Source organism: Cornus florida, unplaced genomic scaffold, assembly GCF_030987335.1.
Source record: "Cornus florida cultivar Cherokee Brave unplaced genomic scaffold, ASM3098733v1 CherokeeBrave_3.0.0_Hap2_Chr05, whole genome shotgun sequence".
Classification (NCBI taxonomy): Eukaryota; Viridiplantae; Streptophyta; class Magnoliopsida; order Cornales; family Cornaceae; genus Cornus; species Cornus florida.
Window position 1 is genome coordinate 118,629,477 of NW_026775575.1, and position 13,920 is coordinate 118,643,396.

General features: G+C 39.4%; 1 protein-coding gene across 2 annotated transcripts in view; it reads left to right on the plus strand.

The window, feature by feature from the left end:
* LOC132309013 (rRNA (cytosine-C(5))-methyltransferase NOP2C) overlaps positions 1 to 13,920 on the plus strand; it is an 89,324-nt gene that overhangs the window by 32,884 nt on the left and 42,520 nt on the right. The window contains exons 5-6 of one of the 2 annotated variants that reach the window (XM_059807368.1): positions 1,188 to 1,325; positions 10,836 to 10,898. In XM_059807368.1, the coding sequence (XP_059663351.1) occupies positions 1,188 to 1,325; positions 10,836 to 10,898 (201 nt within the window). The remainder of the gene's footprint in view (positions 1 to 1,187; positions 1,326 to 10,835; positions 10,899 to 13,920) is intronic. The other variant, XM_059807369.1, reaches the window with a different exon arrangement.

Here is a 13,920-nt window from a genome sequence, read left to right on the forward strand (position 1 = left end):
AATTTATAAATGTAGCCCAACAAACTAATAGGTCTAAAGTACTTAACATTCGTAGCTCCCCCCTTCTTTGGAATAAGTGCAATGAACGATGCATTCAAGGAACTCTCAAACCTCCCCTGAATATGAAAGGCATGAAACGTAGCCATCACCTCTGCCCTAACCACATCCCAACTCTCTAGTAGAAATCTCATAGTAAAACCATCTGTCCCCAGAGCTTTGTCCCCGTTACAACTCCTTAGCGCCTTCAACACTTCCTCTTCAGAAAATGGACTCTCCAAATCATCTCTATTAATCTCAGAAATGACGTCAAAGTGCAGACCATCAAGCTGGGGTCTCCATAAATAAAGCTCCGTAAACAAACCATGATAAAAAGAGACAATCCCCTGACATTCTCCTCCCTAACCAGAACCTCCCTATCAATTGTAATCCTCCCAATGTGATTACCTCTCCTATGGGCATTTGCAAGGCGATGGAAAAACTTAGTATTCTTATTGCCTTCTTTAAGCCGTATGGCTCTAGATATCTGCCTCCAAGAGATTTCTTCCGCCACTGCAATCTCAGCAATCTCCTTCTGGCACGCATCCCTCTTACTTTTCTGACACTCATCAATGCCACTAACACCTTCCCGCCTATCAATCTCGGCAATCTCCGCAAATGCCCTATTCTTCCTCCACTCCAAATTCCCAAACACCTCCTTATTCCACCTTTTAATCTCATGTTTCAATCCCTTAAGCTTTCTCACATGTGGCATTCTTTTGGTCCAACATGTATTTCAATTTTAATTGTCAGGGTGCCACAGGACCTTACCTGCCCTGATACCATGTTAACTATCATCTACTCTAAAAGCTTAAGCTATTAGAGGGTGTAATTTTAATATTTAAATCTTTCAACAAGAACATATTTATTTTGAAGACATATCGCTATATAGCTATACTGATGTTTGTGAAGGTCTATGGAATCTAAGATCAAATTCTAAATGTGGTCAGATATGTGAGTAATCTGTTACCTGCAATATATTTGTTTTATAAAAAATGTATACTATGGCAGTTTTTTATTTTTTTATTTTTTATACTTTAATATTTGTTTAGTATTATGCTTAACAAAATAATTTTTTTCCATTTTCTGCTAAAAGAATGTTTTAAAATTTCTTGGAAATTTCGGTTTGACTTTTGTTATTGTTCTCGTAGATCCTTATTATTTTGAACGGAATGGACTGTATATTGGTCAAGGAACCACATTGATGTCAAGAGCTGGGATCTTCCGCGTTTCAGAAGGAATAGCCTTGGATATGAAAAACAGAGTATTTCAACTACCTTCCTTTCATGGTATACATCTTCTCTTAGGTGAATATACTTGAAAAAATTATGCTGTTTATAAGAAACTTAGTGTTGGGCCCATGCATTTCAGTATTCATAATTCAATGTAGTTTTATTGTGTATTCACATATACAACATCCAACAGTTTGAAATGGGTCATAGAATAGAGAATATGATTGTTGCATCTAGTTAATATTGGTCCGGAGTGATCTGACCAAGATGCCCTAATGGGCTGCCACATTTTATTTGAAAATATATGCAGTCGGAAAATCAAGGTAACAAGTTCAAGGGAACTGAGTAGATGACTGTATTAAATGCAAATAAGCTAATTACGGGTCATTCTATATTCTCTTTGCATGAGAGGTAACTGATACTCAGTATCATATTTTAGGTTATTTGAATGTTATATGGAAACATTGTATTCCGACTAGAATTTTGTTCTTTATGCTGAATGCTGGGATTATAGTGAAGACTCACTTGGCTAGGGAATTCAAGGTAAAAAACCATGAAGTGCTTTCTTGGTTTGAAGTGGTTAAATCAGAGAAGAGTAGCGTCTTTATTCAGAAGAAGTATATGCTACATCTTCATAGACAAACATGATTGTTTGGTAGGGTTGCAACTCGGGCGGGTTAGAGGTACAACTCGGATTCAATGCGACATATGAAATGTTCAAATCCTAACCCAACCGTAGCCCGGCCTTCCACTCGAACTACTCAACCACCCATCCTTTAAAATTTTAAACTCAGGTTGGATTTAGGTTTGCAACTCGGGCTGAGATTTCAAGTTAGAAAGTCAGGCCAATTCAGGTTGCCTGTGTGGCCAATCTCCACACTAAAACACTAATGTGAGACAACAATGCGAGCACCATACTTGAACAAAAATTAACAAAAATATTGAACTCAATGTGCAAGTAATACAAATATTACAAACTACCTATCAATATGCAAACAAAACAAACAAATATATATATATATATATTACACACAACCAAATCCGAACCCAACCCAGACCAAAATGAATTCGGGATCCTTATTCCAAATAAAATTTGCACAAGCCCAATTTTTTTTGGGTTGGGCTCGGGTTAGCCAGCTTGTGTTGCAGCCCCATTGTTTGGCTGTAAGTTCATTGATATACCCTAAGTAGCATGGACACGGGACATTGGACATGGATACGTCGACACGCCAAATTTTAAAAAAGTAGGGCACGGGTACGGCTATAAATAAATATGAATTTTTATTTATATACATCCATTTTATTTTATTTATTTATTTATTTTTTTTGTCCTGGCTAGAAAAAAAGGACTTAAGGGAAGGGGAGAGGGCTTCAACATCTAAAGCTAATACAAGCCAACTTGGCCTTAAGGGCCAATAAAGATCAGTATGGTGTGATTGTAGAGCCCATTTGCCTAACATGTGGGCAATTGAGTTACAACATCTGGGTGACCAAGAAAGAGAGAAGTCCCGATGAGAGGTAAGGAGTGAGATTGAGTAATAGTATTATAAAACTTAATTCATTTCTAATTTTTATACTAAGAGTTATAATGACTTTTACACTATATATACAGTTATTCGACTACTTTGTCATAATAATGTTTTTATTTTAAATGACAAAATATCATTTAATGCTTCGCTTGTGATCATATGTGTATAATGTTAATTTTTCTTCAAGAAAAAAGTTGAATACTTTAGAATGTATTAATATTATTTTCAAGATCACCAGTTAGACTTGTGTTAGAAATATTTTGAAATGTCAATGTAAGAGTCCAAGAAGTGTCCAGAAGTGTCGGGAAAGTGTCCAAAATAATAAAAAATTATTTTTATTTACGAACACGTATATGAAGTGTCGGACATGTGTCCGAGGAGTGTCTGACGAGTGTCGGTATTCGACATGGACACGACACGGGTACACGGACACGACACGGGTACGGCTCAGTCCTATAAGTGTCCGTGCTTCATAGGATATCCCTATTGGGTATTGTAAACAAAGGAAAAGAAAAGAGTGCAATGAGATACCTATTAGAGAATTAAAGTGCATCTTGTGCACTTTTTTTTTTTTGGATAAGTAAGTGCATCTTGTGCGCTTTGATTACATCAAAGGCCTCTTGTAAATCGGCCAGATGGTTCTCTGCCTTTAAGCTCTTCACTAAGCATATCATCCACATTTACCTCCATATTTCTTCCTATCTGCTAAACATTGTGTTGACCAACCTTTGGTAAGTGGCACCAGCGCTCTTTAGTCCGAACGGCATCACTTTATATTAATACAAGCCCCTGTCGGTGATTAAAGAAGTTTTCTCACTGTCCTCGGAGTATACATGGGCATCTGATTGTATCCAGAATAAGCATCCATGAAACTCAATAACTCATGCCCCGTAATTCCTTCCACCAACATATCGATACTCGGTAAAGGGAAACTATCCTTCGGGCATGCACTTTTAAGATTTGTAAAATCAACGTAGAGCCTCCACATGCCATTTGCTTTCTTCACCAAGACCACATTTGACAGCCAATTGGGATAGTGTACTTGAATAAAATTGGCTTTCAGGAGTTTTTCTACTTCCTCTGATACGGCTAGGTTCTTTTCTGGAGCAAACGCCTGCCTCTTTTGTCGGACGGGTTTAAGGGACGGATCCACGTTGAGTTGATGCTGCACAATGGCAAGGTCGATACCGGGCATGTCTTCATGCGTCCATGCAAAGACATCATGGTTTCTTCTAAGGAACTAAACGAGTAAATCTTTGATAAGCAGGTTGAGAAGCGACCATGTACTCACTTTTTTTCCTGGCTTCCTCATCCTCTAGGTTAACCTCGACAAGATCTTCTATTGGTTTTGCCCACTGAGTGGACTTCTTTTTAGCCAACGCCTTGAGACCCTATATGGTTAACGCCTCTTATAGCTTTTTTGCTCTCAAGGCAGCGGCGTTACACTCTCTTGCTGACGCCTAGTTGCCGCCTAACTTTCCAATTCCTTGCTCCATAGGAAACCGCACGAGTAAGTAGTAACTAGTAAGTGAAAGTAATAGCCCTCATAGCATTCAAGGCCGTCCTCCCCAAGATGATATTGTATGTAGACGAGCAATCTACCACCAGGAAGTCTACTATCACAGTGACCTGTCTTGGACTGATCCCTGCTGTCAATGGGAGCATAACCGCCCCTAAGGGGAACAACTCTTCGAAGAGGCCAACTAGGGGTGATGTAGTAGGTCTCAACCGTTCTCTGCCTATGCCCCATCTTGTCAAAAGCATAAAAAAACAGTAGGTTAGCAGAACTACCATTGTTGATTAGCACGCGGTGGACTTTGTAATTGTGCACGACCATCGTCGTGACCAGGGAATCGTTGTGGGGCTGGTGGACTCCCTTGGCGTTTTCCACCAAAAAGGTGATGACTTGTTCTTCCACCCAAGGGGACTTGGTTGGGGTTCGTGCATCCGAACCTCGTGTACTCCTGTGGCTAGCCCCTTCTTAATCCCCTTTTTGTCGTTATTTGACTTACCCTTCTGGGCGTGTTCATAGCGTTCTTGGCATTCATATGGAGAACAAAAATCTGGAAGACTCAATCCCCCATAAAAGCTGTAAGAGCCACCTTGTCATCTACTTCGTTCACCTGCAACATCTTGGTATTGAACCGACTGATGAAGTCCAGCAACAAGACTCCTTTGTCCTGCTTGACATTTAGCAGATAAGTAAGCGATTTTCTATGCCTTCTTCCTTATGAACCAAGAGTGGGAGGGGGTGAATTGATTCTTTCTCTTTTCTTTTAAACACTTGGACACTTTTCACAATAAACCATTCACGGATTAAACCAAGTTCGTGAAACCTTAATCTGTCACAAGTGTTTGATGAAACTTCACAACCACAAAGACACCAGGTTTACAAGGAAAATCCCCCTCAATAGGGATTAAAAAACTCGTGGGCTTCACCCAAAATCATCCACTAGTTGTATGCAAGTTGATACACACTCAGCTGTCTCACATTCTGCACACCCCCTAGCTCACCTTGTGCACACAGCACTCCCCCTGTCCTAAGCACCCCTGCTTGTACCAATACAGCTCTCACAGCTCTTCAAATACATGATAAAACTTGAATATACATCTTACAATAGTTGTTACAAGAAATCAGAATGAAAACACAGCTACAAGATGAAAACAGTACAAAAGTACTTGAACAATTTATGCAGAAATGAGGTATGACTAATCAAAATGAAATACAGCCTTAATACAGACCCAAACTTGATTGCCACAACCTTATCTCACCAAAATACACTTGATCAGATGATGAACATGATCAATATATTAAGGTATAACAATATCAACTCAATATAAGGCTTGTTTTCTGCAGAAAATACATACTGGCTAGGTTTGAAGGTCCAAATCCAGAAATGACCACAGCATAGTTCAAATCTCAACTTACATAACCTCAAAATGATAAAGTAAACTTGCTCAAATGATAAACGTAGTAGCCACCACAACAAGATATCAACATATAGTACTCAAATCAGAAGCTATACACCAAGAACTACACAAAAACTGAGTTCTGAGAGGTAAAAAACTATTGCAGTGAAAATATGAACAATAACGTGGTTTTACAGATGTAAAATGTTAAAACAAACTTGACTCAACCTTCTAGGAGCTCTGGAAATGCCTCACTACATATGTAACCCTTGAACCACCATCTTGCACCAGAAAACAACTTCATAAGACCTTATAGTTTATTTCAATATGATGAACACACTCACTATAATGATTTCTGAGATGAATTAAAGCTCACACAATGGACTTAAAACTCAGAAATGCTCATCTTCATTTGTCTCTCGAGTGTCTCACACAATGTAGCTCACAAACAATGTCTCACAGCTCGCAAGAGGCACACTGTACACAATTGCTATAACAGTATATATATAGTGGTACATTGTGTGCCGATGCAGCCCTAAAAGTGGATGGAATTGTGCTACAATCCACCAATCATTGGAGAGGGGAATATTATGACTTTCCCTGTGTGAAAGGACCACTTTACCCTTGCCAACCCAGTCTTTTTTGTCTAGTAGTACAATGTATAACTGAATACATACATGTATGGGTTTGTGATAAAAATTCTAACTTGTTGCCAAAGAATTGTGCAACTTTCATAGAATTATCTCTAAAGGACCACATTACATGTGTCAAGCATGTGCACTACTCACACATAAACTTATAGAAATGCCCATGGAAGGACAAATGTCAGTGTAAACCAGAATTATGACCTATTCAACCTGTAACAAAGGTCTGTAATACAATGTACCTTCCTTAATGAATATTAAATATACCATGCACTTCTTGCAATAAAGTGCCCAACGAATTGCTTGCTGAGCTCGTCAATCTTATGGATTAAGCCTGGCTTCAACCTACTGAACCAAGCTCGTGCCGATCATTTGAGCGTGGCAGGAAAGGCCCTGCATATGATTTGGTCTGGCACAACCTGCAAATTCACAAGTGACATGAAAGTTTGTAAATGATCAAAGGGGTCTTGAGTTCCGTCGAAACTGTGGTGTCTTGAACTTCGTTGGCAACAGGAGGCCCATGATCTCACGAGAAAAAGGCAAATTGGTCTTGTGTACTAGTTCGTCAACCGTAGCAGGGCCTTTGCCTTTTAAGGCCTGGCCATGTCTTCCACCCTCAACTTTAGATCCTTAATCCGTTGGTCAACATAGGTAGCTTCGATGTGCTCCCCAACTTAAGATGCATCCTCCTGCTGTTGGGAATAGGGCGTGGGAGTGCGCAACTCCCTTTGTCGATCTTCTACTTGGCTACATTCGACTCCGTCATCGTCTTGGTCTAGGTGATCACCTTCCCGATTAAGAGGTACAGGTGGTACAAAAATGATAGCCAGGCATTGCATAATTGCCACATTTTGCTGGACCAATTGATTCATGCCTTGACTAAGGTTATGGACCTGTTGTTCCAACGCTACAACACGTTCCCCATGCCTAGGCGCGTCTTTATGACGAGTAGCATGCATCGACTAATCTCCCTTGGCACGGGACTGAGAACCACTTGATCGGTCTCCCCCACGATGGGATTGACTCTTGTGACCGCCATCATGGTGTGAATGGTGGCCATCGTCGTGATGTGACTGGTGCTGACTCCCATCGCCATGTTGTGATTGGTCTCTAGCGCCATGGTGCGGTTGGTGCTGACATCCCACTTGAGTTTTAGATCGCAACTGAACCATTGTGATTCCCACAGATAGCGGCAACTATTGATGCATGATTTCACATTGATCAGGAACGACGTTGTATTTGAAAGAGAAGAGAGAAGGTAGACGATAAAGTTAGTACTATATCGGGAAGATGAAAAGACTTTTGTAGGGATCTTTTGTTGTACCTCTTGAGTTAACCATTGTGATTCCCACAGACAGCGGCAACCTTGGTAACATCCCACTTGAGTTTTAGATCGCAACTGAACAATTGTGCCCCTCCGATTGGTCTCCAGCGCCATGGTGTGGTTGGTGCTGACATCCCACTTGAGTTTTAGATTGCAACTGAACCATTGTGATTCCCACAGACAGCGGCAACCCTTGATGCAAGATTTCACATTAATCAGGAACGACGTTGTATTTGAAAGAGAAGAGAGAAGGTAATCAGAGGGGCACCGGTGTGGTACTGGCGTAAGAGCCTTCGACGATAATATGTCTATGGGACGCGTTCCCCTATTGAACGCCTTTTTTAAATTTATTATTACTTATCAAAAAAAAAAGAGTCTTCGACGATAAAGTTAGTACTATATCAGGATGATGAAAAGACTTTTGTAGGGATCTTTTGTCGTACCTCTTGAGTTGACCCCCCCTCCCTCTCTTTTATAGTAGCATTTAAGCAGGGGATTTATTTCCTTTTCTTCCCCATAACGTGTAGGAAAACTATTAGTTATCCTTATTGTTATAGCAAATGCAATGAATGAAGCAACAATTAAAAAACGCGACAGAAAAATAAACACATAACTCAAAGAACACAAAGATTTATACGCGGTTCTGCAAAGCTTACGTCCACGGTAGAGATCCGGCGAAAGTCTTCACCATATGTAAAATCGGAGATTACAAGTTTTAGCCCCACTCAATTCTATATGAATTTTAGTGTCTCTCTCACAACCCACTCCAAACCCTAAACACCCTTATATATCAGGCTACAAGAGAGTACTAGAGCTTTGGTGGGCTTGGGCCCCCACAAAGCTCATCCAACCGGTCGTCGGGTCGCGCGACCCTACACCAAATTCGGGCCACATCATCACACTTGTGTCATTAACTGGTTGTAGTCCATCCAACTTCTAGCTCTCAAACTCCCTTTAAGACTCCGCATCAATAGGAGACTCACTCTAGGTTCTTGCACTCATGAATTTTGGGCATTTCCTGAATTAAGAATTGTGGTGGTGGTGTTAAGCACTAGTAAGGGATGTGAGGAGTTATACAAGCATATTACATATGTTGTGAAATGGGCAGATAGTGGGGTTTTTGCACGATCATTGGTATGGATGACCTTTTGAAATGATTTTTCTGGGCCTATCTAGAACTATTGTTGATTAGGAGGCCTATATCACCTATTTAGTTAGATTGTAAGGGAGGAATGGGTTGGGATCCTCGTTTCAGCAGGACGATTACGTGTTATGGAGTTTATTGGAACTCTCTGCCTTTGCTTTAGATTGGGGGAGTAAGGATCCCTGAATTAGGCATTGATAAGGTAAGGAAGTTTGAGTTGCGTTCTTCCTATAAGGTGTTGAGGGGAGAGAGATCCTCCTGGTTTCCCTAAAAATGATTCTGGGTAGTCCCATCCAATGTGGCTCTTTTTTACGGTGGATTGTAGTTTTAGAGAAGATTTTGACCTTTGATAATTTTGTTGCAAGGGAAATTTCCTCCTTAATTGGTATTGTATAGACGAGAAATTTAAAGAATATGTGAATTATCTGTATTGGTGAGAATTTTATAGAATATGCGAATTATCTGTTGACCATTGCCCGAGGACTAGGGTATTGGTAGTTCATAAGGAAAACCTTTTCCTAAATTAAATCAAACCGTTAGATATCAACCTTTCTATATTTTTGGCTTATGGAGATCTTAAAGTTTGGTTGATTCATTACTAGATTTTTAGGGGAGATGGGATTTAATTCCAACCTTTGCCCCACACCCCCCATGCGACAATTTTCTCTTTTCCTCCAAGAGCTTAGTTTTAGTGGTATTCCTATACTTTTCAAATTGAAGATGAAAAAGTCGGAAAAGGCTTTTAAATCATTGTTGAAGCGACATTAGGGTTCCTATACACTATAAAGAGGCCTTATGAGATTTCTAGAGATTTGGCCCTTACATACACTGATACACATATCAAAATTTTAGAGAGTAAGGGCTTTTTTAGTTCTTTTTTTCATAAACTTACTCTTAGAGTTTGAGAGGACTCTTAGGGATTTTGGGTATTCTTTCACTTTGTGTTGGAGTTTTGCAAGGAGATTTTTGAAGAATGGCTAGCTGCTGCTTTTTAATTATGTCTTCACATTAGAGTGTGCTGATCCTCTGGTTGGAGAGCGTCAATGGGGTAACATGGAGTACTTGGTTGCTGCTATTATAAGTAGCAGCTAGCCTTGTAGATTGAAGTGTTTGAGAATCAAGTTGATCTGTGCTCGACAATGTGTAGAACTGGCTGGAACTATGTGACTGAAGTTTAAATCAATGGATGATAATTCGTAGTCTGATTCTATAATTGGCCGTAATGTTGTTTTTCTCATTAGTAGTGGAATAGGTAGCTCTCAACAAGGTTCTCTGGGTTTTTCCTATTGAGGATTTTCCACTTAAAACTACTCTTTATTTTGTTTCTTTACTTCTGATTGGGTGGTTGGTATTTGTTGCATGACTGACTAGTTGGTTAAAAGTAGAAATTAATAATCAGTTAGTTTTAGTCATTGAACATGCAAACAGAAGAGACCTATGCACCTTGTCTGGATCTTTCATCGCTGTGATTCCACTGGGGTTTTTTGCATTCACCACTCAAACAAAAGAGACCTATTTTCTCTTTTGTTTTTTAGTTTGTTTTTGTTTTTGTTTTTTATTTTTTTGTTTTTTTATTTTTTTCTGTTTGTTTTTCCCCCTTTCCTTATTATCATGGAATATAAGTCATCTGCATGAGGATCTTGCCATCACTATTTCTTTATTTGTTGCTACATTTGCATCTGCTCAGTATATGATGGTGTCCTTTTTTCCAATACAAATTAAGATATGTTATTGAATGGTAAGTACTTAAGATGTAAAATGGATGGGTCAGACTTGAAATCCTTTTAGCATGAGACTAAAGAAGTCAACAAAATCACCATCGAGGGAGGCTCGGCAAAATCGCATAATGTTGCCAGTTAGTGGGCATTTTACCCTCTGTGAGCTTCCGTGTTGTTTTGATTTCTAGACTTATGTTCTGTTGTTATGGTTTACTATTTCATCTTCAAACTTGCTGATTAGATGTAAAGATTTTCTGACTTTACTTTTCCCAATCTCTTTTTTTTTTTTTTTCCCCAGATGTGCTTGAGGGGGAAATTTTTCTTCAAAACCTGCCAAGCATTATAACTGCACATACCCTAGGTATTTGTCGTCGCCTTTTGGTTGTCTAACTGATTATTAATACTCTCTTCTCTCTCAGATGGAAGTATTGCTGTCTATTGTGATATTTGTTTTTTACATAACTTAATTGACTATACCTACCGAACTCATTTATCCTTTCAATTGTTCCTGAAGTCTTTAATAATTTAAGGGTTTTTTTTTTATTTTATTTGCCGGTAAGTTTAATAATTTAAGTTTTTAAGATCCAGGATTTGTGTTATAGAAATTCTAGCTGCTGGAAGTTCAGGTCCAGTTTTCTTTCTGACTATAGACATTTTTTGGGGTTTTAGGATCCCCGTGTGCGGACTCCTTATGGAGGTTTGAAGAGAGGGAATTTGAATCCATATGGGATGAGCTATCTAATTGAATAAGAATTGATACGCGGTTTCTCCCCAGTGTTCTTTTAGAAATATTGGGATGTCATCAAGAGAGATATCACGTTGCATTTAATGATTTTCTTCGATCAGGTAGTCTGTTTTGTTTTCGGAAGTTCGATCAGGTAGTCTGTTGAAAAGCCTGAATCGTAGAACTTGAGTTTTGATCCCAAAGGTGAAGAATCCAACCAAAGTGATGCAGTTCAGACCAATTGCTCTTTGTTAGGTCATCTACAAAAGATTTTCAAAGGGGCTTAATTGGATTTATTCATCAATATATGGCACAACTCCAGTTGAAATGGATCAGAACTCCTTGTTGTGCAAGTAAGTGTAGCGATCTTAGGCTATCGGGCAGCCTACCTTCGAGCCAATCATGGCGCCCTAAAGGGTATTCATGATTTAAACACTACTCAATGAGAAACCCATAAATTTTCTAATCAAACTCATTAGATAAAGACTTAAAATTGAATTTACAATTTAGGATACTGTGCATTATGCAATTGATTTTGTTTCACAGGGGTTGAGTTTAGGTTTCTTGTGTTAAATATCGAATAATTTGTGATGCCCTTGTCATCTCTTGAGCACCCCTCACATCGTTTTAGCATCCCTATTTTAATTAAATCCTAGTCCAATAAAACTTTTTGAAATAATTTGTTACATTTTTAAAAAGGGTGAAATACCCCGACCTCCCCTGAAGTTTGGCCAAATATCTCACAGCTGAAACTATTATCAAAATAGCCCTGACACCCCGTGAGGTTTGTCCAAATTTCTCTGACCACTCCTGACGTTAGTTAGAGTAGTTAAGTCTCTCAATGGAATATTTTATAAATGCCCAAACTACCACTAAGTGAGAGAAAATGACTCAAATGACTTTGTTAGTGTACCAAATAACCATTTCAACATATAATTTAACACATATTTGCTGTCAAAACAAAGAATTCATATAATTCAACAAAATAGACTGTAACGACAAACGCAACAAACCAAGCAACAATTATGAAACACGACAGAAAAATAAACACACCACACAAAGATATATACATGATTCGGCAAAGCCTACCTCTATGGTGTAGATTTGGCGAAAGTCTTCACTATTTGTAAAATTGGAGATTACAAGTTTCAGCCCCTCACTCTCAATTCTGTACGAATTTCAGTCTCTCTCACGCACCCACTCCAAACCCTAAACACCCTTATATATTGGGCTACGAGAGAGTACTAATTATGGTACACAACAAATAAGAAAAAAGGGTTCAAAAAGGTTATCCAATGGGTTGTAAGTGGGTCATAACGCGACCCGACACCAAATTTGGGCCACAACATCACAAATCTCCACCTTGGCTCGAATTACGCCACGCTCCACCATCTCTAGCTACTCCTTTCGCCTCCATCGTATGCCCTTAAGGGCCTTAGCAACTGCAAGTATCAATCAAGTCCAGACAATGTCTGAACTTGAGAGTATGAATGACCTTAGTCATCATATCTGCCAGATTCTCTGCTGTCCCAATCTTCCTCACTGCAATAGCACCCTGTGCAACCACATATCTGATGAAGTGAAACCTGAAATCAATGTGTTTGGTCCTCTCATGGAACATCTGATTTTTAATCAAATGTATGCCACTCTGGCTGTCGCAAAACACAGTTAATCATCCTGCTGCAAGCCCAAATCACCAACCAAGCCTCTCAACCATATAACTTTCTAACTTTCTTCACTGTCTTTGTAGGTGCCATGTACTCAGCTTCAGTAGTAGACAATGTAACTATGGGCTGCAAAGTCGCCTTCCAACTAATCACACTCCCACAAAGAGTGAAGACATACCTTGTCAAGGACCTCCTCCTATCAAGATCTCCAGCATAATCCAAATCAACATATCCAACAACACTACCACACGTGCTGTTAGCTCTGTCATAGACTGAGCCATCATTTGCAGTGCCTCGCAAGTACCGCAATATCCACTTCATAGCCTGCCAATGGACCTTCCTAGGTTTATCTATGTATCTGCTTAATACATTAATTGCATGTGAAATGTTTGGCCTAGTGCACAACATAGCATACATGAGGCTACCAACTGCACTAGCATACTGAACACGAGACGTGCTCCACCTCCTTCTCGGTCTGTGGTGACAATCGTGTTAAAAGTCTAAAATGGGCAGCCAATGGGGTACTCACAGGCTTTGACGCTTGCATACCAAAGCGTTCTAGCACCTTCTCAATGTATTTCCTCTGTGACAAATACAATCTGCCCGCTCCTCTATCCTTGTGAATTTCCATATCCAATATCGTGTTTGCAGCACCAAGATCCTTTATCTCAAACTCATCACTAAGTTGAGCCTTCAACAAGTTGATTTCAAACATGTTCTTGCAAACTATCAACGTGTCATCAACATACAACAACAATTACAAATATGAACCATCTGAGAGCCTCCTGTGATACACACAACTGTCAAACTTACTCCTATAGTAGCCATTCCCAACCATAAAGGTGTCAAATCATTTGTACCACTGTCTAGGAAACTGCTCCAACCCTTACAAGGATTTCTTCAGTAGGCAAATATGATCTTTCTTTCCCAAAATCTCAAACCCCTGAGGCTGATGCATATAAATTTGCCCTTCCAACTTACCATGCAAGAAA